Below are 27,783 nucleotides of genomic sequence, written 5' to 3'. Positions count from 1 at the left end.
GAAAAATGACTTAAGAAAATGTAAGTTTTAATATTTTGGTTTATTTACTAAAAGTGTCTTTATGTTACTTACTTTATAACTTGTAATGTAAAAGTATCATTCTATATTTTTTTCTCAAACCTAAGTGATGGGTTTGTTCCTATTGCAGTATTAAAACGCGACAAAGACGTTCTGAGGCCCATTGAAAATGCCCCTAGTAATAATTTCACTAAATTCAGCAGCAATAATCGGTCTAAGGTCATCCGGTGCTCTAACACAGGTTTTGTTATCTGTAATCGTTTCGCCTGCTGGTTAAATTAAAGACTGGACAATCAATGAATCGATATATTCGGAAAATATATTTTAAATATCGCATCGCTTTCACCTGCTCATAAAAATCCAACAGGTAATTGTGTTAGGAGTGACGGGGTGACGACAGTTGTGCTGGCTATTGAGTAAAAGTCGATTGCGCTAGTTGAGACACAAACTGCCAAGTGTGGCATACGGCAATACAAGATAGCACAGAAATTATACTTTTTAAAATAGCACTTCTAAAATAAAACCATTTGAATTAATGTATGAATAAAATGATAACCAAACGCACAAAGAGACGAATTAAACCGCCGATGATCCCTTTGCTTTCTTCTAGACAAGTAATTTTCGACAGACTCTTTTCATTCAATGATAACTTTGAAATCTAAAATCATTATATATACAACGGTCGCTCAGGTTAATATAACAACGAATATGCAAAGCAAAAATGTTAAGCAAATGGATATTTTTAAAATTCACTACAGTTAAATCCAACTTGAATTAAGTTGAATCAGCAAGGACAGTAGCTTACCGGGTATATCTACCCCTGTACTACTGAGTATATGGCGCCATGCCATATAGGCCAACTACCAGTAAATTGTGTTCATCAAAATGGGCCATTTTCTTGTCGGGTTTATTTGAAAAAAAAAATGTCATGACCACGCTTTTCCTTACGTTTACTCCTATCTCTTGGGGCTTTCTTACAACTGCTGATATAATCAAATGGTGCCCTAGGCGACTCCAATGTCAACATTAGAAATAGCAAGGACTACCTTAAACCCTTCTTCTAGCTGCTGCCGTGCTGGCAGTTGATGTTATTAACTTTGATGTACAGCAAACATGATGCCTTGTGTCCTAGGCATCTCATTATTGTATCTTAATAGCTGGCGTTGCCAGGGCTATGCAGTTGCACCCAAGTCATACGTATCCTCTACCAAGGGGCGCAAATTTTATTATGTGTACATTTCTGTAACTCTAACACTATGCAGAAAATTACCATCGTTTATCTAGAGACATATCTGTGAATATCCAGTAAAAAAATCAATCCGTGGCCCTGAAAGAGGGTATGTCATACAGGGGTGTCTAGGGCCTCCTCTGAGTCCTGTGGTGAGAATTGGTCTTTCCAGCGCTAGCACGCAGATTCTTCACCAGTGCGGGAGGAGGCGCTTTGGGCGCTCTCTGGAGGCTCAGAAATGGGTCCTGGCGGGGAACTGGATGTCTGCTCACAAACCCCTGTGCTTGATGAAGCGCTCTTGGCTGACCGTTCCTCCCCCGAAAAAAGTCACAGTGCTCCCCGAGAGTGCGCATGGCGGTCGCCCTGTGTCCTGCATTGAAGGAACGCTGGGCGCCCTCAGGACGGTGAGATCCACGCTGTGGCCTCACCTCGGTGTCCGCTGGAGTGACCGGGTGACCCAATGGCCGTAGTGGTTGGGGGCGCGGATTGCTAGGGCGGTGAGTGTGGTGATTCAAAGGGGTAATACATGGTAAACCCTGAAGAGCTGGACCACGTGTGACCATAGGCATAGTGGGAGGTGTTCTCCGTTGATCATCCACGATGCCAGGGAATCTTGATCTTCCAACCCTATCCCTACTGAATGATAAATTAAAGACTATACCTACCAGATCATATGTTTAAAATGATGATATTGATGTTATTTACATGTTATCAAATATTGCCCCTTGCAAAGTTGTTGATAAGGTTTTCAGTGCGCATTTAGACCTAATGTTGTATATTTACAGAAGGTAAGCTGAACTGAATATTTAAAAACAATTATGTACTTACTTTTCAGCTAAATATTTAGAAATATAATCGTTCAAGTTGCTCATTTTAAAATCGCAGTTGATAAAACAAACTCTCTGTTAGTACTCAACCTGTCCAAAGTTTGGGTTGCGGTTGAATGAATGTGACGTCACAATGTGCGAGAATACCACACGCACGCTAATATTGAAAAGGAAAATAATCTAAATCTGAAGTATCGTTTCAAGATGTCTTTCTTGAAAAACAAAAGCTTATCAAGCAATCAATTATTTATTTTGAATAGAATAATTCGTTACCCCAGCCATCTCGCGTACCTGCTATTATAAATCCTTTGAACATTTTTTCAGACATGCGCTACTACTGGGTGCAACTGTGACGTCACAAAGCTTGCTAACAACTAGAACTATTTTACCATGATCTCTAGCTATCACCTTTATTTTCATCACTATGAAATGGGAGTGGTATATTCCATTCAAATTGAATCTGAATACGTCTTTATTTCTTCCGTGCCATAAAATAACTTTTTAAAATCTAAACATGGAACAGTTGGCTACTTCCAATATCTCTGATATTCGTTATAATAACAGTCAAAAAACATTATTTTGTCACTACAGGCTATAACTGTGACGTACAAAAATATTGAAAAAAGACTTGGATGGACTATAATCAATTACATTGGATTTCGAAGCATTTTGGATTTTCATATCATTAGATGAATCAATTATGTAAAAGAGAAGAACTGACGATCTCCTCAACCTCGTAAGTTCGTCATCATAACCATTTAGACCGTAAGTAGTTGCAGTGCCTTGGTGGAACTACGGATATAACTGTGATGTCACAAAGCTGGCCAACAGTCCCGTTTCACCAAATTTGATGAAAAAAACGTTGGTTGTATGGGACATATCATCCAGGAAAATGATCTTAAACACCCTCACTCTGAAAGCCGAGGTCCAATTTATCTTATCTAATACTTAAATAAAACATTTTAGATAATATTTAAATGGACTCTGGTCCAGTTACTCAGCAAGACCCCTTTAATTGTTTAAAATACTCGCGATAATGATACACTATGACACAACCGCACTTTCGGTATGTGCAGTGTTTTCGATGTCAACTTAGCAGTAGTTTCATTTTATCATCTTTTCGGTCTGTTTCTTTCAATATGGAAGTCAATTACTTGTTTCTGAAAGTCTGGTCCGACCGACGGACTTGCGCACAACCTATTCTAAAGGCTATCTTAGGGTGCATTCCCAGAGATTTAGATCGATCCAGAGATTTAGATTTAGAACGACCTAACTCCCTGGGGGTTCAAGCTAAATTGCAGTCAGCCGAGCGCGCACCATAGTTAATTATCCCCTTACAACTTTTAGTAGGCGGGACAGACGCTTAAGCCAGCTAAGCTGACAGTAATCTAGTGAGACTCCCCACAGGGATAGATCGATCTCAAATCTATGGGAATGGGATCCTAGGATCACACTTACATGTATTTTGCAATGCATTGCAAAGGTGCAAAAGAGGTTAAATATACTAGTGCATAACGGTGTGATAATTGCATACAGAGGGGGTTCATTGGATAATTTCTACAGATAATCAATGCAAGTTAAGAGCAAGTTAACAATTAATTATACAACTTTACACTGATTGTAATTAATTATATCAGATTTATTTTTTAATCTTCAGTTAAAACTGTAGTTTTGTTCAAAACTGTAAGCATATTTTATGAATATATTTTTCACTATATGCAACATCTAATGAATTTCTTATTTATTAATATATTAATGTTTGATAATATCAAAATCTATTTAATCTTTTTAATTGTGATTTTTGTAATGTGGGAATTAATGCGGAGTCACTTATGCCGCAATATTTAACGAACATATAGATTGGCGCATTAAGAAATATTCATAAAGATACATAGCATACTTGAGAAAACGTAGATTTATGCTTTTCTATTTTAATAATTTAAAAAATTATCTTTCGTACTTAGAATAACAGCGTAAACTTTGGAGTGAGATTATCTTGAAAGGTAGGATAGAGGAGCATGCATGCAAGCGGATACCCATTATTATTTCGCGCGGAAATCGGAGGCTTTCAGGTCTTTCAGACCAATGTGGATATTTTGAATATTTTTTTCCTGTTACTGGTTACAACAAATTATGGTGCAGCTTTACATCCAAATGTAAGTACGTGTTTATTATACCAGCCACAATGTTACAATCTGGAATCAACCTTAGCACGTAGTTTCATGCGTTAATATTCGTATCTACGTTTTAAGTTGTGTACTGAAGAACATTTTAACGACTAGGCTAATTTACCACATACACAGTGTAGATAAAGACCATTAGCGAAGTTATCCAGTGTATTTTGGTCCTTCCCAGACTGTAGGGGCGAATCTGAAATGAGGGATTAAAATTTGGATTAAAATATGTTTTAAATATTTTTTAACTTGTGCAGTTTGCTCTACTGTACATACTGGTAAGTACATGTATAGTACTAGTGTTTTATCCACTGATTTCTACATATTTATATTATTTTTACATGTTTCAGCCCTGGTAGTCCAGATCCATGCCCTGAGTGGGCAATTGTGGAGTTGCAAGGAGACTTGGAGTCCAGAAAAGCAGAGAGTTTACAAGGAAAATTAATAGGGGATTTACATTTTACTACAAAGGTACTCAAATCTAATATATTGTTTAAGAATGACATTGTTGTTAGTAACATATGTAGCAATTAAAATGACAACTCATAATCTCAGTGGAAAACATTGTAATGTCTCTTTTTGAGTTACTGAAGAATCTGTTTTAAGATTGTTTTACAGTGCTTTCAGGTTTAAATGAAGGAATATGTTGTGCTATATAAATGTATAATATTACGTGGATAAAATCCACCATGTTATCCATTTTCTGCCTTACTCTGCGGCAATTTTTTAATTGAACCAAATTACCACAAAAGTTATTCACCAAGTCCATTATAAATTAGTGGAAAATAATTTTGAATTTGGCATAAGTCTACTGGGTCCAAGATCCAGCCAGCAGTTGTTATTTGTACTTAATTAATAATTATAGGTACACTGTATGAAAGAGAAGCAAGTCACCAATGCCAATAAATCAATAATCACAGTTTTTAATTGAATTTTTTGAAATGTTATTTTAATTGTTCACAGGGAGTGCCAGTTCTCATTATAGGACATCACATTCTTTATGGAAAAGTTGTTAAATTGGAAAAACCATTGATTGTAATATCAAGGACTGCACCCCAGCTCAATGATTCTGATGCAGTAGAGGAGAAAGTGGATGAGAAAGAACACAATGACATTGATTATGAGGTGAAGTCTGTCATAAAGAAAAAGTTGGTGTTTAAAACTAGGCCCAAACCAATCATCGCAAATGTTCCTAAAAAGATTTGAACTTCTGAGGAATCCATTGAATGATTGCTGAATCAAATGTTCATTGTTTCCATTCAGTGCCTTTCCCCAACTTGAACCCTAGGAAAATGGAAATGGGAAGAATTTCTGTTTGCAGATCAACCATGTTCTTTTTATTCTAATTTGTAGAACAAGGTTTCCAAAAGATTTTGAATTATGGGGTCAAATCTAAGGCAGTCTATGTATGTCTGTAATTTTTCATAAAAGTGTGTCAAATTGACGATGACGCCTAACATTGCACTCCGTGAAACCCTTCACATCCATATCTAGGTCAGGCAGTTCACAACCTGTGTCAGCTCTTGTGGTTATTAAAATCTAAGAGGTGATGCTGTTGTGTTCATATTGACAAAACAATTGATGACATTAAATCTCGTCTGGTCATGGATGCTTAGATAAAAAAGGCTGCACAAATTTATTCAACTGTGTGCCCTTTAACCAGGGTCTTGAACCTTGTTTCTGATTAGTTTTTTTTTTCTTTTGAAATATTACACACTGATTGACAGACATATGTAAAGCAGCTGGTCTGTTATTAATACAACTCTTTTGGAAGTTTGGCACTGTGGATCTGAAAACAGACTGATTCAGAAAAAGTAGCAGAAATTTTTCTTTGTTTTTGATGTAATTATATTTCCCTATATTGTGAACATTAATAAATATGCTGTTTTACCCTCTTGTTGTTGTACTGTAATTTACCTATTTTTCACCTTATGTGTTCAGACAAGATTAAAGCTGGACTGATCGTGGGCAATGTGACACCATCAGCTGATCAATTAAATCTGATAGTGATAAATCCCAGCAGTAGGCCAATAATCCATCTGCAGCTTAATTGCAGCTAATAAATCACAGCTGTACGTAAATTTTGCAGCATTTTTACCAGTATAAACAAGGTTCTAAAAATGACAAATCTATTCTTCAAAAAATATGATGCTGTCATACCTGTTTGAATTGTATGAAAAGATTGTTATATATTGGTCACTGAGTGCAGAGATAGTCTGCCTCTTGGTTAAGCAGTCGGTGCGCCTCCCAGGGCAGCTCTTAGTTTATCAGTCACAAAGATGTTACAGCTGATCTATATTTGATTTCAAGTTAATCATTTAAAGAGTTCGACCCAGTGCATATATATTCAAGCATACATCATACTGGTACCGTACATGTACCTGTGGGCCTCAAACCAGCAGAGAATTTCTACAGCATTTAGAAGAAATCTTAATTTAGATGAGAAAAATATTGCTTACAATAATGAAAAGTTGAAGTATTGGAACAGTTTTGATCTTTTGATTTGTAATCGGTGAAAAAAATGATCTGAGCAAATAATGTGTTAAAGTCGACCTATATTTTAGCCTCGTGTTGTATGTAGTCAAATTGGCAAGTATTGGAGCTAAGCTGAACACTGTATTCAGCCCTTAAAATGTACATAAGCTACTGATATATTTTGACTTCCTGTGAAATGTAATTTGTGAGCAGGGTCATAATTTTATTAATAACTTTAAAGAAATGTAGATGCCTTAGAAATGTAAAAATATAATGAGATAAACAAAAGTTAGAAAACTAATAAAAAGCTCTGTGTAAATATTTATGAGAAAGATTTAAGACAAAAAATAAAAAATAATAATAAAAAACAAGAACTGTTTAATTAAGTAAGAGTGAAGTAAATATCCTGTCCAACATCTGTGTCTTTGGGTCGTTCATTAACTTAATTCTGTACCCTACCTTATCTTGAGTAGAAAGCTCTCTGCTTCCCACCGGTATGAACTTTGTAGGAAGTGGTAATTTCTCTGGTAGATTGCAGGCCGTGATTTATTACAGTTTAAAGGGGCTGAGCATCAGATTTCTCACACCAGTTAAGATTTTAAAGTTAATACCCATGTTTAAGAGTAGCATGTTACCAATCAGTCTACTGCTTAAAATAGGTGAAGAAAAAAGGTCTTACTTATAATAAATAAATAAATAAGTAGTTAAATAAAATGCTATCTTTACATATTTCTTTAAACCTATTTAATACATTTTATTTTAAAGACAAAAAATGCATTGAAAAACATCCACTGCTGAATTTCTATATTCTGACAGCATAATAACAGTGAGTCAAAATAACAATGAACTTTATTAAGATGTTACAAATGTTCATGTAGACCTCTTGTACTGTCTTCCTTGACTGTGAACAGCTGGTTTAAAACATTGGTTACTAAGAAATCTAGTAGTGTGAACAGAGGCACCAGTATTAGAAAAAAAAGATTAAAAACACCAGAACATCTTTATTTTACTTGCTAATCTGAAGTTGGACAAAAGGCCCTTTTTTCATTTCTTTTGTACTGACAGTAAACACTATATCTTGGTTATCACATCAAAAGGAAGTTGGAAAGGGATGATGGTAATAACTGTATAATACAGTCCAACCCCATACAAGTTACTTTCTGTCTCAAGTTGGCTTCTAATGCCATTTTAAAAATGACAACATCTAGAATAATGGGTAAAAGTAAAAAACTATTATGTCTGTTGAGTTTGATTTGTTAACCACTGCCGTTTTTAAAGAGATATGCCTGACTGCACCGTAACACATATTATTCTTTGCTGTATAAAAGAGCAGAACCATTACTGTGCATGGGCAATGTGCCAATCATGGAACCCCCTGTTGTTATTTTTAGGCTTATTATTTCCTTCTTACTGTCAGCATTAGACCCTCTGAGGATAGACCTATATTTCAGTGCACATACCTTGTAAACAGGGATTTATTGAAAGTAACACTGAAATGTTGTAAACTTTAGACCAGCAAGATTAATATTCCTTCTCACACCTATGCTGCTTGCATGGGAGAAGCAGGTGGCAAAGTATTATAACTTGAGCCTAGCATGGAACACATTCTCTTATTAGGTGTCCCGGCAACTGAAACAGTTATAGGAGACCTACATTGTGGACAGTAACACGGAATAGAGATCTACAATATGGACAGAAGAGTTGGCATCACATCCACTGATTTTGGTACAACACATTCTGCATAAAAACTTTCCAATATTACAGCAGCTGCGAATTTTTAGATTTATTGGTAAAAGTATTAGTGGAAATGTTTTTATCAAGCAGTATGGGACCTTTGTATGAAAAATTACTTTTATAGTCCATGAAGCTGGTGGAAAACCAGCAAACAGCTGAGGTACATTATTATTATTTTTTTGAGGGAAAAAAGGTTGAACTAGTTCCTGCATACACTGCATGGTAAATAATAGTAACATTCTGTCACAAAAAAAAAAAAGAACTGACACTCCATTTGGTTTCCACATACAACAAACATCTTGGAGGTGTTGCTGTTAACAGCCTAAGCAGTTCTGAGAACCAGTTACCAGCTAGGACCATATGGGTTCTCATTGACCAGCAACAGAGGAGAAACAGTCTTAAAGGAATAGGAAATAGAAGTAGAAGCTGCATATGGAAAAATAACTAAGCAGTACACTCAGGGGCGGATTTAGGCCGTCTTCTGGGTCTTCCGGAAGACGGTCAGATTTTCAAGTTTACACTGACGGGTATCTATATATTTCTGTCAGAAGACGGTCAAAAAATGGAGGATGGATCAACAAATATAGTATGGAAGACTGTCAGAAAATATCTCTGGATCCGCCCCTGACACTGGACTAGATTTCAGTAGCGCTGAACAGCTAAGGAAGGCATTGTTTCTCATAGTGACCTTTATGAAACTTCTGACTATTTCTTAATGCTGAAAAATATATTTGAGTTATGGCAGTGACTCGCAGGACTGTGATTGCCACGTTGATATGTTGCGCGGCAGTGCTAGGAGTGTACTTTCTATATTTTTACCATGGCTCGCCTGAAGACATTATGTCAAGGAATAGGAAACAACACAACAAAGCTGCAGTTTCACAGGGAAAGTTTTTACATAGAGCTGCTCTAAAAAGTGAACATCCTCAAGTTGAGGATGGGGGAGATGATGAAGATGAAGGGGAAGAAGAAGACGAAGATGACCCAGCAGTTTCCTCTTACAAATTGTGGGAACAGTGGGTAGAGGAGAATGGCTACCTCTCTATTGGAGACATTTATGATAAATGTGATGGTATGTATTACTGCATGTTAAATAAGTCTTGTTTTCTTCATTTTTACTTTTTTCCAGATATTTTGAGCTGAGGGTGAAATTTATATGTGGTTTGTTATTCATGGAAGACAAGGGATGAATAAATAGCAAATTTGGCACATTTTTTTTCTAGTATTTACAACTTCCTGAATTTACACTTAAGTCTTTGTATATTTTCTTTAAAAACTACTTATTCAAATACTTCTTTATAAAACCCTCTGAAATTGTTTTGGGCATAAGCAACAAGTTGGTAACAAGCATGTGGCAGCAGCACCTGTTTTAAATGATCAGTATACTACAAGGGAACTAACTGTAACACAGCCATGGTTGTCAGCATAATTGCAAATATAAAAAAATTCCATAGATTTACAGATACTGGCATAACATGTCTTAAGAGCACAGTAGCAATAAAAAAAGTAATTTTTTTTTTACAAAATACAGGAGGTGGCAACTTTGAAAGAGTCTTGTAAAAATTTGGGTTTTGTGATTTATTGTTACTGCAAGCTAGTAGAAATTATATATTTACAAGCTTTTGCTGGGTAGGTTGTTTGAACCGGTCTTTAACTTTTAGAGTTAAGACTTAGCATGCATGTCTCAGTGACAATCCATATGGTTCACATAAATCTTTCTTAGTTTCAGAAACCTTTAACTCTAAATGGAAAGCAGCAGTGGTTTAAGTTGACAGTAAGGGGGGGGGGGGTTGTTGAATAGAACATAATTTATAATCGATTTTTAGATTAATTTCATAGTTCAGACTTGCTCATTTCCTGATTACTCTGTCTTGAAAAGTCTTCTGTCTTCAGCTGTTAAACAGAAATATTTTGCATTTTGCAGTCAAAGCTTTTCCCCAAACCTATGTGGCTGTGATAACTGTCCTTGACATTAAGTGGTTAAGTATTAAGTGTCTGCACTAAATCACCTCTTTAACATTTGATATTGAAAGGTTAAAGACCCAGGTTAATAGGTGATTGAATGCATGGGTACAGGGTGTTTCAAAAACTACATAGTTTCAATTTTCCCAGGACAGGATTCTTAGGTGAGGTTCATAAAATAGAGAGAGCATGTATAAAACAAATGAAGAAACAAACTTTGATGGAAGAAACTAAGAGCCAAAAAAAAAAAAAAAAAAAAAAATTAACAATCAAACTAATAAATATAAGGCTATCATCCATATCTGTAGCCAAAAAGTTAAAAGAAGGTTCCTTTTTTGAAAAAATAGTGGCCCTCTTCTTTGCTCTCTTAGTTGAACCAAATTGAGAAATTGCATAGGACCTAGTTCAAATTAAGATTCAGAGCAGACCTTTTCCATTCAAAAGGGTAGTACACTCAAACCTTCTTATTGATCAGACCCCCCCCCCCAACCCCCTGTGGACCTGTCATCAATACATATATGGTTGGGAAGTTACTTGAAGTTTCTATAAATGGAAGAGAACCTGCATTACACACACTGAAGAAAATTCCTGGAGATTAAAGAAACTTTGATCCTATGAAAACGTGACATTTAATCCCAACACATAGTTGTGTTGTAACTTGTAACATAATTAACTGCAGCAGATCAAAAGAAGAAAGAACTTGGAACAAGTTGTGCCAATGTTTAAATGTCATGAGAGTTATGGTAGTAGTACATGACAATAAATTAAATGTGACCTAAAAGTGAATGCAAAAAGTGTGATGGAATTATATCTGTATAATACTGTTTTAAGAAAAAATATGCAAAATCTTTTCTTTCAACTTTGCTAAGGCAGACTGAAAAGTGAATGTATGTGTTTAGGTTTTCCAGTATGTCACTACGTGTACTGATTAAAACACTTCAGTCCTACTTATCATTTATTTGTTTGTTTGCTGAAGTATCCCAATGACATGAAAAGTTGGTAAATACAATATGTTGACCATGTAAATTTTACATTTCTTGTAGAATCATATTTGATGTAATCATTCAAAGTAATATTACAGTTAAATTTGGTACAAGCAGCACTGCATTGAGTACATCTAATTAATGGTCATTTATCGTTCTCTTATTTACAAGTTCTCCTATGATCGGTGTGCATATATCTTTAGTCTTATCTTTCAGAAATCAGGTATTAAGTAGCAGTCATAGAGTTTATCAGACAGGATGTTGTATCCGCTGATGCTGTAATACTGAATTTGGGCAATCGTCCTGCATTACTGTAAAACAATGAAAAATTCAAACTAGTTCATTTAATTCAAACAAATGTATTTTTGTTTTCATACACTTTATTGCTTGGCCAAATTATTAGGCTTTTTGGCAAACTACGAGGTTTGTTGAATATTTCATACAGTGCAATGTTTCTGAAAATCTGAGTTCAATTAATTTGAATAGTTTAGTGAATCAGTGTATTTATAGATTTTGTTGGATTAAAATTGTATAAAATGAGTGTGACAATATATGTGACATTTGTTATCATTTCAGATAGCAAGGACAGAGTAACACTTGGAAAGGTTATCCTGCTCCCAGATCATGAGAAGGGAGGGGTCACATCAGTGTCATTCTTAAACCACACTATAGGTAAGGCATTCATTTTCATTATACAAAAGCTGCAAATAGTAGATTTTGCATAACTTGAACAAATTTGCGACTGGAAGACTTTTTTAGATGTGCAAAATTTCAAGCTAGGCATTGTAGCTAATACAGAAGAAAAACCTGTTTCGCAAGATTTATTGACCGAGAATAATAATGTGAGTAAGCAGGTGTGGATATATGTGGAGTCTGCTGTATGTGTTGTAATTTTAAAGACAACAGAAGAGGTATTTGTAAAGGTCAAGTTAATTACTAAGTAATGCTGTACACATTGTACTATACATTATACCTGTGTGATGCATGTATGTGCGTGAGATAATACACATCAGGCCCGTAGCCAGGGGGGGTTCGGAGGGTGCGAAAGTACCGCCCTTTTTGCTGGGGAAAAAGTCTACTCTGGATAAAATTTGATCTAGGTACATGAAGGCTCTATGGTAAAAGGTCCACTTTTTCAGAAAACGAACCCCCCATTTGGAATTGCTGGCTACGGGCCTGCACATCTCAGTTCAACCACGAGCTGACTGGCATAAAATTTGTATCTGTATCTGCATGAGCATTTGAGTATGTTTGTAAGCATGTACTGTCTGTGTTTTTGCCCTCTGTAAGTATTTGTGTAGATGATTGTGATAGATTTGTCTGTATTTATACAAGTCTGTGAGGTGTTTAGCCTCAGAGGAAAATATTAATTTTGCATTATATTTTAGTGTGCATTTGAATCAGTTCTTTAGAAGCTTATTGATAACTTATAGGATTTTGCATTCTAATTTCAGTAAATTATAACATTATATTTACTGTTATCAATATAACCTAAAACAGTTATCACATCAATCCACCTTTAACTCTGATGCCCCTGACTCATCATTGCTATCCAAAAAGACCCGAAAGTCAGTATTGAGAAAACTCCCAGTTGTTATGATAGGAGTACAAAAGGTTAAAAACGTGCCAGTGTCCGAAAGGAATCCTTCATTATGGCTGTTTAAGGGGCTCAGAAGATTCAAGCTGGCCAAGCGGTGCCCTCAGAGACCCTGTGTTATTATTACTGGTGCACATGTGACCTGTAGTAAGCCAGATATCATCACACCGTTTACATAAAATACAAAGCTTGGCAGGTCACGAGCCCGTGACTCACACACGTGGTGGCATCTCTGCTCATTGTCTGTGGGACTCAATTCAAAAGTTGGTCTCAGCTTGAACTTGGCAAAAATAGTCCTGTACTTTGATTTTGTAGTTTACTTTGACCCATGGATAAATTCAAATTGCAAGTTGTCCATTTTAAAAGGGACACTGGGCCTACTTCATAAAAAGTAGGAAATGCTTGGACTGTCTGTTACTTCTGTTAATATATCCTGTGCTAAATTTGACTAAATTTTATTCTTAAAGCAGAGTTTAAATTTTGGTATAAAATTTTATGTTAAACAGGATGAGAGGATGACATTTTACTATTTTGTTTTGTAAATTGTTTGAAAAAGAATAAATAAATATACAAATTATATGGTAAAACTGAATTAAAAACAGATAATAGTCAAATATTATCAACAATCACCATACTGACCAAAGCCTCATAGGATTTCAAAGCTGTATTATTCAGTTAGTTGGATTCAGTTGTTTGACTGTAATCATTCAGTACATCATTTTTCTAACTTGAACATGAAGTTAATTTTTATCTAAAGGGCTACTTCAGTGGAACATTATGTAATAGTAAAAAATTCCTGGAAATTTCAGCATTTTTCCTTAGTCACTAAGGTACAATATATAGAAATTGTAGTTTTCCTGATTGAATACACCTTGTTGATTAAAGGAGGCATTGAAATTTCCTGGAAAAGGCCTAATGTGCATTATGCTTTTATGAACAGGCACTTCAGTATTATATATAAATATACATTATTTCTTTAAGAAAATGACATAGATGAAGGCAGCGAGGTGAAGATAGAGGTCTCCTACAATGGGAAGGAACTGTACAAAAATCACTGGGAATTATGCACAATAGATGAAGATGAAGAAGAGGATAGAATTGTTTTTTGTCCAATTAAGAAGGGACCAAGAACATGGAAAAAAGAAATGAAGATTCCAAATTATTTGCCAAAGGTAACAAGGTTGATTCAAATGCATATAGATAATTTTGACTGATAAACTTGGATTTGTTTTATTGTTATGGTTTTCATTTCAGCAATGTGTTTTAATATTGTGCCCCATCCTTCACAGTTTTTAACTAAATTTTATAAACTTCAGCCTGTATTTGAACAATAATCTAAGACACCAGCAGGTAGTTGACCATTGAGTTATATATCTTGCCTTTAATTCAAAATAGTGTATTCACTATATCTATAATGGCAATTTGCTAAAGTGGGCACAAAGATATTTAACTAAAGAGCAATTTTGTGACATTTCCCACTACTTTTCAAGCCAATTAAGTATTCGCAACTGCAGCATATTCTTAAGATTGCATTTGTATTATTTCTACCTTCATGATGTACTAAGGAAACATTTATTTTTATTTTCAGGGAAGGTATACAGCCAAAGCATGGTTGGTTGACATAGATGAGAAGATTTTGGTGTGTGGATTTGCAGACTTCACTCTCTGATGATGGTTACTGTAATTATCATCATCAGCATTTAAAATAGTAGCGCTTAACAAGTCATCATAGTTCATTCATTTAAAGATGTCACAACCTCAGGGTTTCACCAGATAAAGATCATTTACAGAAAATATTTTCTGAAAGTTTTTTTATTTTAAAAACTTTTATCTGGGGCAAGGAAAATTTCGTATGGATGAAACTTTGGTCGATAAACAATCTATTTATGTTGCTTTTTATTTATGTAGCTTCCATAGTTGCCCAAAATGTCTTTGTTTAGAAGTTTTGGTGTAGTGTAGATGTGGGGACATATAATATGATTTGAAAAATATGCTCAATGCTATTACCTCTCATGCCATTTGGACTTGATGTAATGCACCATGTTTCTTATTATAGTGATCATAATAAAACATCTATGACTCTTCTCAAGAGTTTTTTTCTTGTATCTTGAGATTATTTGTGAAAGGACTAGATGATAATATGCAGGAAAACACGAGTATGTGGGATCCATCTCCTCAATAAACAAAATTAAACAAAACTGTGCCTACATTGTTATCAAGATCACTGATATTTACAATCACTTTCTTCAAAGTTTTAAAAGGAAAAGACATGAAAGTAAGATTTTATACAAAAATAATCTTTTATTCAGAAAAAAAAACAAAAACAGTACACTGTTAATCATTTATTTAAGACTTCTTAAAATCTCAATTTGTTCCTATTAATTTATGATAAAACATCACACAACTGACATATTTAATATTAACACCATACAAGTAATGAAAACGGATTTATGTACAATAATGATCTTGTACAAGAAATTGGAGATCTATACTGTTTACATGAGACATCTGCCTAAGCACACACATATTATTTTAATACACACTGCAAAGGTAATTTATGTAATTAATATAAATACATAGAATTCAATCATATGACCCCAACTCTGCAATATCAGAATGTATTGAATCTTAGAAGAGATCTTAAACAGAACCGTCAATGGACATGTTACAATAACTAAATTATAAAATATATGGTTGCCATAGAGTTATCAGTTTACATTCCCTTTGTAAAGAGGTATTATCTTAAAAACTTCAACACCTTAACTCGCTTTACTTTCAAGAAATATACTAGCAATTAAATGAAAAAGGGAGATCACAGAAGGAAAACATGAATAAGGTTCATCAAAAGTACATGTAATTCACCGAGATAGGCTGAAAATTTACAGAACATTCTGAAGACGTTGAAACATACCAATTATATATGAAAAACAACCTGTACTCATCAGCCATAGCAGCAGCATAGCAGCTAAAAAGCTGCTGATCATGAGCAAGAGACAGTGTGGTAGTTGTGCTATTTAGTGATTGTGCTGAGTGTGTTGTGAACACAATGTCAAAGCTGCAGCCAAGCTGCTGCTATGGCTGATGAGTACAGGTTGACTCAAATTCAGTTATCATAACAGTGATAAGAAATTTGTATAACAAATATGTTGCATGTTGTCTACCAGACAAAAACATTTCAGCAGCTGGAAAAAAAAAAAGAAAGTAATAAGAAAATGATAAAAGGAAGCACGTGGGGGAGGAGGGGGGGGGGGGGGGGGGAACAGGTCATGAACAGGCTCTTCATAACAGTAGTCTGCAGTAAACCCTTTACTGGCTGCATGTTTGTTTGAAAAATGTCATCCAAAACACAAAACACCAGTATTGGGGCAAATGACCAAGTCTCAGTATTGAAAATAAGTTTTTGATAACTTTGATCAAACATTCGCCCAATTTTGAACTTGCACTTTATTTGGATATTCAGAGTATGTAGTTAGTTGCACATTTGTCACTTGGATAATGTATAGACAGTGGTCACGTATTGCTTCTTGGCCAAGTTGTGAGTTAGTGTCATATTACATGCCTAAAGACTTCAAGAAGAAGTTTCCCCAGACAAGAGTAATTATTGATGGGATGAAGTTCCAATAAAAAAACCTGGGAAACCTTTGGCTCAAAAGGTTACATACTCCAGCTACAAAAACAGGAACTGTGACAATGTAGTGTGTTAGTTGAGATTGTTTTATATTTCTACAGCTGGATGTCTCTATAAGTAAAGTAAAGGAAACCGGGGCTAGTTGGCCCTGTCAGACACTTTTTATGCCTTACAAGATTTCACCAAGAGGAAAGAACTTTTAATTGAGCCTGTATGCACGGAGAGACTGCAGACGTTCCACAGGCCCAGGAAGGTGTATACTGGTGCTCCAGTAAAGGCTGAAGATCTATAGACTTGGTTGCAGATATCAGCAACGTAATATTTGACCCACTGAATGGACTTGATGAGGAGACTGATGAGGAGTACAATAGTAAGGTGAGGAACCTGACTGTAAATTATGGTGCATTAAATCCAAGTCCAAAATCCCTCTAATGCAGCTGTATGCACCTGCAAATCCTATTGCAGTAGACTTGGACCATGATTACTTGCAGAATATGGGTTCAGAAAACTTCCTTCAATCAAAAAACATCACAGTCATTTCACCAGATGCTCAAGTTGATATTGAGAGGAGGACTCAAGGACAGAGAAGAAATTCAGCTTGGAAGGCTGAGAGAGAAAAAGAGACAGCAATCATCAAATTTCAGTGCAATTTGCAAAACAAGCAATCCTCAGAAACTTGCAGCCTCTCTTATGCAGACCAAGGACTTGACCCATGTTTCTGCCATCAGGCATGGACTTGTCAATGAAGATAAAGCGTTGGCTGCTTATGAACAGAAAACTGGGAAAAAGGTCTCAAGACATTGAATCATTGTTGACTTGGAAAGGCCTTATTTAGGCACCTCAGTTGCGGTATAACTGGGGAAGTGGCTGTTGAGGTTAAATGTCCCTATGTGGCTCGTGATAAACCTATATCTCATGCTACTGTCCCTTATTTGAAGACAACCAACCAGGGTCTCACCCTTGATAGTAAACACCCATATTATTATCAAATTCAAGGACAGCTGCATATCACGCAAAAATAAAATAGATTCAGACAACAATACCAGCTGAGTTGATCCAGCCATGGGGTGATTCTTGCTAAAGTGCAATCAATTTAATCAGCTTAATTTTCCGACAGCCTCCTCGACCAGGTAAGGGGTAATTACCCCTAGTTGCTCAAGGAGGCCTGTCAGACAATTTAGCTGATTACATCGATTGCACTTTAGTAAAAATCCCCACAGATCAGTTGGATCATCCCAGATGTTATGACATCTAAATCTGAATGCATTACAAGTATTACATGCTTTAATCCAAAGCATTTTTTCATGATTTCTTAAATGTTACTCTTATTTAATTTATTTCTGCCTTTTTCTATTTTGTCTAGATAATGTAACAGCCTGGTGTAAGAAAAATGGATTTCCTATTCCACCTGAGACAATTCTGAATGATGCCATAACAGAAAGAATAAGCTATGCACGGAAACAGACGAGGAAAAACATTTTCAGGGATTACCATTGAAATGAAAATTATGTCACCTATGCAGCGTCATTATTGTACAACTAGAAAAGAGCTCTTAATTGGCTGTTGTAAACTTCTGTTGACAATATAGACATCATTTGTTGGGAAGAAAGTTCAGAATCCGAACAGATCATCATAGTTTAGTGTGGTTGTTAGGATTTAAAAACCCAGATGGTCAGTTAACAAGATGGTTAGAAGAATTATCTCAGTATAATTTTACCATTGAACATAGACCAGGAAAGAAGCATGGAAATGCAGATGCATTATCAAGAATACCTTTAGCTATGAAAGAGTGTGATTGCTATAAGGTTGATAAGGTTTATAAGGAGTGATTTACCCTGTGGAGGATGTCATTATTGTCAGAGTGTACATAAAAATTGGTCAAGATTTGAGATTGATGTGAATGATGTAATTCCTCTGGGAAGTAAAAATTAAATCAGATGACAATGTAGTTGAATCAAATGCAGTTGATGATATGATGAATGAAACAAATTGTGAAAAATTCAGTTCAGTTGTTGATGTGTCAGAGGGCTGATACAAATGATAAAACTGATAAGAATGAAAGAGATGAATTATGCAACTGGTTGAAAGGATATGACTTGAAAAAATTGCAGAGAAAAGATGCAGATTTGAAAATAATCATAGGTTGGTTAGAGAATGGTGAACCTAAAGAGTCAGAGTTGTATTTGTGTAGTATGGCAAGGAAAGAATTGTGGAATTGCAAAGAACAATTGATTCTTTTGAATGATGTGTTATATTACAAATGGGAAAAGAGAGAAGATAGGAATTTGTGTTTAATTGTACCAAAAGATTTGGTCAATGAAGTTTTATTTTTCTGTCATGATTCAAAAACAGCTGGTCATTTTGCTTATGAGAAAACTTTGCAAAAACTCAATCATTCAAGTGGCATGGAATGAATAGAGATTGCAAATTGTATGTAAGTTCATGTGAACTTTGTAATAAAAACAAGCATAGTACTGTTCGACCAAAAGCCAAAATGAAATTACATCATGCAGGATTTCCTATGGAAAAGGTTCATTTAGATATACTTGGACCGTTTACACAAAGTGAATTTGGGAATTCTTATATTTTGGTGATGATAGATCAGTTTACTAAGTGGATAGAGTGTGTGGCATTGCCAAATCAGACAGCTGAATTAGTAGCAAAAGCATTTTTTGAAAAATTCATAGTTACTTTTGGTTGTCCACAAGAAATATATACAGATCAAGGGTCAAATTTCCAAAGTAGTCTATTTAGAAATTTGTGTAGATTATTAGAAATCAAACAACTTAGAACAACTGGTTTTAGAGCAAGTGCTAATGGACAAGTTGAAAGATGCATGGGTATTATTACACAGATGATTAGATGTAATGTAGAAGGGAATGTGAGATATTGGGATAGAGATTTACCTCAATTAGTTATGGCATTACATTCAACTGTGAATGCATCAACAGGGTTTACTCCTAACATGATGTTAGGGAGAGAAGTTATTATGCCATTGCACTTACTTACAGGTTGTGTGAATGAAAATTTGATACCATATGAGACTCATGAATGGTTGAAAAACTTGAGTGAAAGTCTAAATAGATCACATGAAATGGCTAGAGAAAAATTGAAATGTGTGCAGAAACGTCAAAAACAATTGTACGATGCAAAGTTGAAAGAGAGTGAATATACTTGTGATCAGAAGGTATATTTGCGGGATGAAAGCCATAAAAAGGGAGAAAGTAAGAAACTTAGACCCCCATATTAAGGACCATATAATGTTCTTAGAGCATCCCCACCTCTCTATACAATTAAAGATAAAAAAGGAAAAATCCAGGTGGTACATCATGACAGATTAAGAAAATTTGTTGAAAGAGAGAGTGATTTTCATTTGAATGAACCACAATTGGTGGAACCAATCATTGTAAAAAGATCAAGATTTGGTAGACAAATTAAGATGCCATCTCATTTAAGAGATTTTGCTTTAGAATGATTATATTGATGTATATTTTGTTTATTAGTTAAGGTATAGTTGTATATAAATACTTCCTTAATTTTCGGCAATGCTGAAATAAAAGGAATTTAATTTATTTATTTGCATTTTTTTATTTAGATCATGGATGAATCAAATATTATGAGAATACTAGAAGAAGAGCTTCAATGGCTGCGAGCAGGATTCTAACTGGAGTACAGACTGGATTGAAACTCCAGAAACATTATATGTACATTCCATCAGAAACATTGCATTAAAAAACTCAAAAGACGCTAAAATAGTCATCCATCTAGGAAAGATATGGAGAGAAAGTTTATTGTCAGAAACAGGATATGACTATTTCATTGATCATGAAAAAGAAATGAATAAAGAGTTGTCGAAAGAAGAGTGCATAGAGATAATTTTTTTATCTCAGAGACAAGCTATACAAGTATTTAAAAAAATAAATAAATAAATAAATAAATAAAAATTTATATATAAAGTATATTATAGTTTGAACTTCCTATTATATTTCAGGTAATTTGATCAAAACAACAGTCCAAGTTGGCATATGTTTTCTAAATATTTGGTTGAATTTTATTGTTGAGCATGATACATTGAACACTGCATGAATAAGTTGATAGCTACTTTTGTGTTTTTTGGATTATGGTTATAAAAAAAAAAGTTAAATATTACCTAACATGGTTACACTGTTCAAACTAATATGTAGCAGTTTAGCATGTGTTTTGCATGTTATTGGATTAGAGGTTGTCAAGGTAACAATTCTTTTCTTATTTCACATTTTAATGATGGTATCTTACTTGGGGATTTGGTATAAAAATAATATTTGTACATAGTAAATGTGGCAATGCTGTAATACTATGTTAGTAATGTAATACTATGTTAGTAATGTAATATGGCAACAAGGATGAGATATGTTTATAATGTAATATGCTAATATTCATTTGAAAGAAAAGATCTTTATAATGTTATTTTTGTTCAAGAAAATAAACCATTGTATAAGTTTATGTCAGATATGGATAATTCAGACATGCTAGATGAAGCTTATTTTGTCCCGATTATGATGACACTGATTTGGTGGAAGATCCTACTGTCCTAATTGGTGAAGAGGGGGAGGAAGCTACCCACTCAAAGTGCAGAAAGAAGAAAGAAAGAAAAGTAGTTCAGTGTGGTTTGTGTCTGGTGTCCAGTGCTGACCTGAGTAGACATCTTGGACGTCATGTGAAATCTGTTCATTTGCCGTGGTATATATGACTCCATGATTGGTGTGCTGGTATCGCAGATCGATGGAAAAGGACAATTCGCTTTTACGTAAATGTCATGGTGATGTTCATTCGTGTGGGACTGGTGAATTCGAGGAAAAACTGTGGATCCAGTTGGTGAATGGATTTATTCATTTTCTGATATTGACATTAAATATGAGAAATGTATGGGAACTGATGGACTATGTGCAAAGTGAAGGACTAGCAATATTACCAGATAACTGTTCCGATGAGGACATTAATTTTGTGAAAATGTACATTTATGGAAATGGTATGGAGCCTAAGACTGAGATTCTGAATTCTTTGTTGACTTTGTTTCACTGAAGAACTTTGTATCATCTGTTACAATAACTTTCATCAGAGGATCGTGAACTCAGTAGTCATTGGTATCGGCGGATGGAATTTACTTTGCTACATGGATGAAAAATGCACTATATAATGATTTGACATTTCACATTGACATTGTTATCATTAATAATGTTGTTTTGAGCAACTTTGAGTTAAAATCACTTTGTTTGCTTTTAAAGTTGATTTAAAGTGATAACGGATTTAAAACTTTGTTTTGCATTCCTAAGGATGGACATTTATGCTGAGAGATGGATTTAATTGACTTTGCTTGTGTTAAAGTTAAATGTTGAATCTTGGCATAACAATAATGACTTATTTGCTTTACGTGCTTATTTTAAATGTAAAGTACGATTTCAGTTGTTGAATTATAGTAATTGTTAGTTTTACAATTTAAAATAATGGTTTATATTGTAATAATAGGGGGGAGTTTTGTTCGTCAAAAGGGGGGAGAGTGTGACGATGTAGTGCGTTAGTTAAAATTGCTTTACATTGCTAACGGTAGATGTCTCTATAAGTAAAGTACAGTCCGGTGTGCAAGTTTGAATCTCTCCCGTGATTGGTAACTTAAAGGTAAAACTGTTCACCGTATAATTGGTTCTGATTGGTAAACGTGTACTATCTGAACATGTATATAAGGTGTGACTTGAAATAAATCAGCCTCTTGGCTCTTTGTTGCTCTTGGCGGTACTCTTGACTCTTGACTCTTCTTATTTGCGGGCTTCTAGTTAATAAATCTTAGACACCAGTAAGTACATTGTTATTTGTACCTTCATAAGGCACTCGGCCGCGAAGGTGTAACACTATAAAATGATTTGACATTTCACATTGACATCGTTATCATTAATAATATTGTTTTGAGCAACTTTGAGTTAAAATCACTTTGTTTACTTTAAAGTTGATTTAAAGTGATAATGGATTTAAAACTTTGCTTTCCAAAAGATGGACATTTATGCTGAGACATGTACTTGATTTACTTTACTTGTGTTAAAGTTAAATGTTGACTCTTGTTATAACAAGCATGAACGAATTTGCTTTACTTGCTTATTTTAAATGTAAAGGACAATTTCAGTTGTTGAATTATAATAATTGTTAGTTTAACAATTTAAATTAATGGTTTATATTGTAATGATAGGGGGGAGTTTTGTTCGTCAAAAGGGAGGAGAGTGTGACGATGTAGTGTGTTGGTTGAGATTAGTTTATATTGCTACCGGTAGATGTCTCTATAAGTAAAGTACAGTCCGGTGTGCAAGTTTGAATCTCTCCCGTGATTGGTAACTTAAAGGTAAAACTGTTCACTGTATAATTGGTTCTGATTGGTAAACGTGTACTATCTGAACATGTATATAAAGGGTTGACTTGAAATAAATCGGTCTCTTTGGGGGCACCTTATGGCTTCTTGTAGTGCGTCTTGGTCTTCCTTGGCTTTTACGGCTCCCTGTTGGTTCTTAGAATTAGTGAATTACATCAGTAAGTACATTGTTATTTGTACCTTTATAAGGCACTCGGCCGCAAGGCGTAACAACTCGATTGTTGCTGACATCAATGACTATCAGAAGTCTCTGGCGGAAATTCTGCATAAGGACATTCAAAACGTGATGGCACAGATCACTGCGATAGCAAAATCCAACTCAAAAGGCGTCGTTACACCAGAACTGGTTAGTGCAATGGACATATTTGGCTGTGGAAGCGAGGAAATTGTTAGAACACTGAACTTTGACATTTTTATTTGCCTTAAAAATAAAAGAAAATTAGAATCATACGTTCTGTTCGAAATGTAAATGAGATTTGACTCTTGGTGACACTGTTGAAAGACTGAACTGAATCGTTAGTTATGTATTTTTAAGTCATTTTTATTGTGTTTAGTAATTTAGTAAGTTGAGTCAGAGTTTTAAAATGATCGTGTAGAAACATAGAAGTGTTTCCAGGAGTAAACACAGCTGAGTAGGGGGCAGTGTTGTGTTCTTAAAATGATCATGTAGCACTTGTGTGTAATTGATTGTTTACCTCAGAGCCACTTTAACATAGAAAGTCAGAAACTGCGCAGCTGGAGATGATCAGCTGGATGTGGCTGGAAATGTACACCCTCAGTCACACAGTACAAGGCTAGAAATGACCAGCTACAGGTGGCTAGAAATGACCGCTGGGGGGGTCAAACAGTGCATGGCTGAAAATAGCCAACTGGAGACGGACAGAGAGTGACCGCAGAGGTGTATAAATAGGGGTGCACTCTCAGACTATGGAGAGTGAGTAGCAGTATTAGTATAAGAGCAGCGTTAGATCACTATTAGCAGAGCACTGGCATCTTCAGACTTAGATTTAGAGCACCTACTTACCAGTCATTGGCTGTAACTTAGTTTCAATAAACAGAAAGCGAATATGCAAGAAAAAGTAACGTCATCTGCCTTGGTCTCTTCGGGAGAAAAACGTAACAATATCAAGCTGGAGCAAGACAGATATTTTTAAGGGGGGGAAAGCAGGGGAAGGGCCGTCAGCACACTGTAAGCATGTAAGGGCATGCATGCTAGCAATTTTGGACTGCAGTAATGGAAATAAAAGTGGTTTTGGAAACAACATGTACTGTGGAGTTGCAGTCTTTTCATCACGCAAAGAAATTTATTATGGTTCTCCCATCAAGACAGCCAATGTGCCATCCAGGTCTAACATTTCCAAATTATCATTTAACCTTTCAGAACAGTTCAATGAAACACCTTCAGCTGTTTACTCAAGAGTAGCCAATGCTTCCATTAACTTTGCTGCTAACACATCTGCCAATCCTGCTATCCTACAATTATTCCCTCCTGCAAATCTCAGAGCTGTTTACTTGGACCATGATTACAATAAATCTTCACCAGATGATCAATGTCTTGAATCTGGAAACATTACCTCAATAAATGCCACTGAAATGCAGAAAGTGAAGACAGCAACTTTGGGACAAAACACAAACAAAATTTGGTATTCCGAGTGCTGTAAAAGAATTACTTCTTCAAATCATGTGAAAATTTGCAAAATGAAAAAGGAAGACCCTGGCAAAGCTGCCAAAGAATTTCAATCTGTGAAACAGTTGAATACCAAGCCCATTCGCCATGGACAACGTTACGAGTTAAAAGCAATATGTGAATATGAGAAAATTACCGCGGTAACTGTTCAGAAAACTGGATTATGGGTTGATGCAGCAAGTCCATATCTTGCTTCCTCTCCAGATGGTACTGAAGTGAAGTGTCCTTATTTAAGTTAAGAGCAAGGGGGGGGGGGGGGGGGGGGGGATGGCATCTAGTATTACCAGGTTAGGGGTGTAAAAAGGGAATGGCATCTAGAATTCACTGCAGAAGCTCCTTGCAAATTATCTGTCCAATCAAGGAGACCCAGCGGCTTTGAAGCATCACTTTTGCTGAAATTTGCAGCACTAAATTCGGGGCTCTCTTTTAGGTACGCGCTGCGGCATTTATTCAGTAAGTTCTTTGCGGAAAGCATGGCATTCAAGATTGATTATACAAGTTGAGCCTCGCTGGAAAAAAATTTTTCGTTTGGTCTGTGACTGTTTACTTCTTTACTTTTACGAATTCGTTTGTGCGACTCTTGGATCTAACCAAGCTTGAATAGACTTTATTGCGAAATGGAACATTCACCATTGCAATTTATTCATTTTTGCCTCGCTGACAGTCTTTGTTTGAGTTACGCTTTGCATCTGCCAGTATTTCTCTTGATCGGCTTTGTTTGAGGGACTCACGGATTCAACCTAGAAGGAGACTCGTGCGAGAAGCCGACCTTTCATTTTACAAGTAAGATTTTCTTTTTCATTACCTTTAAATTATCCTTGATCACAGTTGGCCATGGCGGTCCTTATAATTGGTCACTCCTTCGTTCATAGGCTTCGTTCGTATCTTGACCAAGGTTGGGACGGACGTACAGAGAAAGATTTTGGATTTCCCAACATTGTACACTGGCACGGTGTGGGAGGCCGTACGGCCCTGAAACTAGTCAGGTATGACTTGGGTGTCCTTCGCCGGGTCCGCCCCGCCTTGGTTATATTGGTAATTGGGTCAAATGACCTATCTGACTTAAATATTTTTTTGTTCAATATAGGTAAGAGCATTGAGGGCCTCGCTCGGAGATTTCACTAGGAGTTCGGCGTTCTTCACGTAGTGGTGAATCAGGTTCATCACAGGCTCTGTCTCCCCTATTCGGACTTCAATGATCAAGTTGATCAACTTAATATTCTTCTTTCAGACATCGCCCAGAGAGATTCGTTTATTTCTTTTTGGAAGAATGTCGGTCTAAGCAATCCGTCACCTTTAACAATCACAGAAAGATATGCTCAACACTTTGAGCCCAAGACAGTTACAGGAGACTGGCCCATTGACATTAAAACTGTCCATAATGCAGACCTTGTAGGTGCGGAATTAGATGATGTGTTGACAAATGTAGATAGCCTAGACATTAGTGTCACTTCAGCTCAAACTGCATTTGTAGAGGCAGAGACACGCAACCAGTCCAGGTCTAAGAAGTGGCTGAAATACAGGGTTGGCTGCATCACAGCCTCCAAGACTTATCAAGTGACACACACAAGCACTGAAACACCTTCAAAGTCCATACACAAATCAATCTGCCAGCCATTACAGGTCAGCAGTGCAGCACTGGAGTGGGGAAAGAAGAAGGAGCCAGTAGCCAAGAAGGAATATCTGAGTTTGGCACAGAATAACCACCAGAGTTTTTCAATGCTGAAAAGTGGTCTTGTACTGAACCCGGACTATCCAGAATTTGGAGCGACTCCAGATGGCCTCATCAGCTGTTCTTGCTGCGGCTTTGGAGTGTTGGAAATTAAATGCCCCTACAACATGAGGGATAGTGGTACAATTGAAATGCCGTATTTGGTAAATGGAAAATTGAAAAGGGAATCTGCATATTACTATCAAGTACAGACACAGTTGTTCATGGCAGTCCACCAGTATTGCGATTTTTTTGTATGGAGCCCTTCTGCCTATCATCTGGAACGAATTCACCAGGATAAAGAACTGCTCGCGATCCACGTACTCATAACAGGTTGTCTTGGTGACTCCCTATCGCCACCATGTCTATGACATAATTATCAAACAGATAGGATAGGAGATAGGAGATAGGAGATTGTGCATTTATGTTGTTGTAAAAGAATATTTAGAGAGAATATCAGTTCTCCAGGAAAATGAACAATTTCTTTTTGTTAGTTATGTGAAGCCTCATAAAAGAGTCTTTAGAGACACGTTATCTAGGTGGATTAAAGAAGTTATGGTTTTATCAGGAATTGATACTAGATTGTTTACATCTCACAGTATTTGTTCAGTCTAGAGTTCAGTTTCTAGAGCTAAACAGTGTTTAGTTCCATTAGACACTATTATGAATCAAGCAGGATGGACTAATGCAAAGACATTTGCGATATATTTTGAGAAAGGCATTGTTAAACATAGTTATGCAGAGGCTATACTTGGATCAGTTTAGTTTCAATTTATTTTCCGAATAAATGAATATGAAATTTATTCTTGGGGTTGGTACATTTGTTCATAATACTTTGAAATCTCACAGAAGACCAGAAGTGGGTATGACGAAATAGAATTAAAAAATTAAATGAAACTTACCTTGGACAAAATGAACAAATAAGGAAAAACAAAAGATACAGGGTATAACAGCAAGGTCAAAAATTAGATGGATTGAAGAGGGGGGAAAAAGCAACAAAATACTTTTTGGCATTGCAAAACAGAAATTTCGTTAACAAGACTATAAATAAAATACACAAAGATAATGGTGATTTGATCCTCTGAAATGCCTAAGATGAATGCTACTACAGCCAACATGCTTGAAGGGAAAACACACATGATGAATTACTTCAGCCATTAAAAAATATGAAAAATGATAAAAGCCCAGGAATGGACGGCTTCAGGTCGGAATTTTTTAAGTTTTTTTTTTTTTTTTTTTTTTTTTTTTTTTGATAGATATACATTCCTTTATTCTCCATTCCATAAATGAAGCATATGAAACCAACAAATTGTCTATTTCGCTCACTCAAGGAGTAATAACCTTGATCCCTAAAAAAGGAAAGCC

General features: G+C 35.7%; 3 protein-coding genes across 3 annotated transcripts in view; 2 read left to right on the top strand and 1 right to left on the bottom strand.

The window, feature by feature from the left end:
• Nucleotides 1-195: 195 nt before the first annotated feature.
• The window catches only part of LOC147762582 (uncharacterized), a 47,310-nt gene continuing 19,722 nt past the window's right edge, over nucleotides 196-27,783 (bottom strand). Inside the window, exons 2-3 of the mRNA XM_087010319.1 lie at nucleotides 4,373-4,443; nucleotides 196-1,882 (exon numbers count right to left, since the gene is read on the bottom strand). Of these exons, the coding sequence (XP_086866445.1) occupies nucleotides 1,375-1,882; nucleotides 4,373-4,392 (528 nt within the window). The 5' untranslated portion in view covers nucleotides 4,393-4,443 and the 3' untranslated portion in view covers nucleotides 196-1,374. The remainder of the gene's footprint in view (nucleotides 1,883-4,372; nucleotides 4,444-27,783) is intronic.
• On the top strand, nucleotides 4,070-6,137 carry LOC147762584 (chromosome transmission fidelity protein 8 homolog). The gene is made up of 3 exons (XM_087010320.1): nucleotides 4,070-4,229; nucleotides 4,598-4,718; nucleotides 5,211-6,137. The coding sequence occupies exons 1-3, from the start codon at nucleotides 4,207-4,209 to the stop codon at nucleotides 5,451-5,453; spliced, it is 387 nt and encodes a 128-aa protein (XP_086866446.1). The 5' UTR covers nucleotides 4,070-4,206; the 3' UTR covers nucleotides 5,454-6,137.
• LOC106154037 (uncharacterized) lies at nucleotides 8,121-15,082 on the top strand. The gene is made up of 4 exons (XM_013528264.2): nucleotides 8,121-9,528; nucleotides 11,978-12,073; nucleotides 13,980-14,170; nucleotides 14,587-15,082. The coding sequence occupies exons 1-4, from the start codon at nucleotides 9,195-9,197 to the stop codon at nucleotides 14,665-14,667; spliced, it is 702 nt and encodes a 233-aa protein (XP_013383718.1). The 5' UTR covers nucleotides 8,121-9,194; the 3' UTR covers nucleotides 14,668-15,082.

Source organism: Lingula anatina, chromosome 4 (assembly GCF_051362555.1).
Source record: "Lingula anatina isolate TDL-2025a chromosome 4, LinAna3.0, whole genome shotgun sequence".
NCBI classification, from domain to species: domain Eukaryota; kingdom Metazoa; phylum Brachiopoda; class Lingulata; order Lingulida; family Lingulidae; genus Lingula; species Lingula anatina.
Note: the sequence above shows the minus strand (reverse complement) of the source record. Positions and strands in the feature narration are given on the sequence as shown.

What these genes read in the sequence shown, in the direction of transcription:
- LOC147762584 (XM_087010320.1), top strand. Translation starts at nt 4,207, where the DNA reads ATGGTGCAGCTTTACATCCAAAT. An exon ending in GTGCAGCTTTACATCCAAAT is followed by an intron (nt 4,230 to 4,597) that starts GTAAGTACGTGT and finishes TACATGTTTCAG; the next exon opens with CCCTGGTAGTCCAGATCCAT. An exon ending in ATTTACATTTTACTACAAAG is followed by an intron (nt 4,719 to 5,210) that starts GTACTCAAATCT and finishes AATTGTTCACAG; the next exon opens with GGAGTGCCAGTTCTCATTAT.
- LOC106154037 (XM_013528264.2), top strand. Translation starts at nt 9,195, where the DNA reads ATGGCAGTGACTCGCAGGACTGTGATTGCCACGTTGATATGTTGCGCG. An exon ending in CATTTATGATAAATGTGATG is followed by an intron (nt 9,529 to 11,977) that starts GTATGTATTACT and finishes TTATCATTTCAG; the next exon opens with ATAGCAAGGACAGAGTAACA. An exon ending in ATTCTTAAACCACACTATAG is followed by an intron (nt 12,074 to 13,979) that starts GTAAGGCATTCA and finishes TATTTCTTTAAG; the next exon opens with AAAATGACATAGATGAAGGC.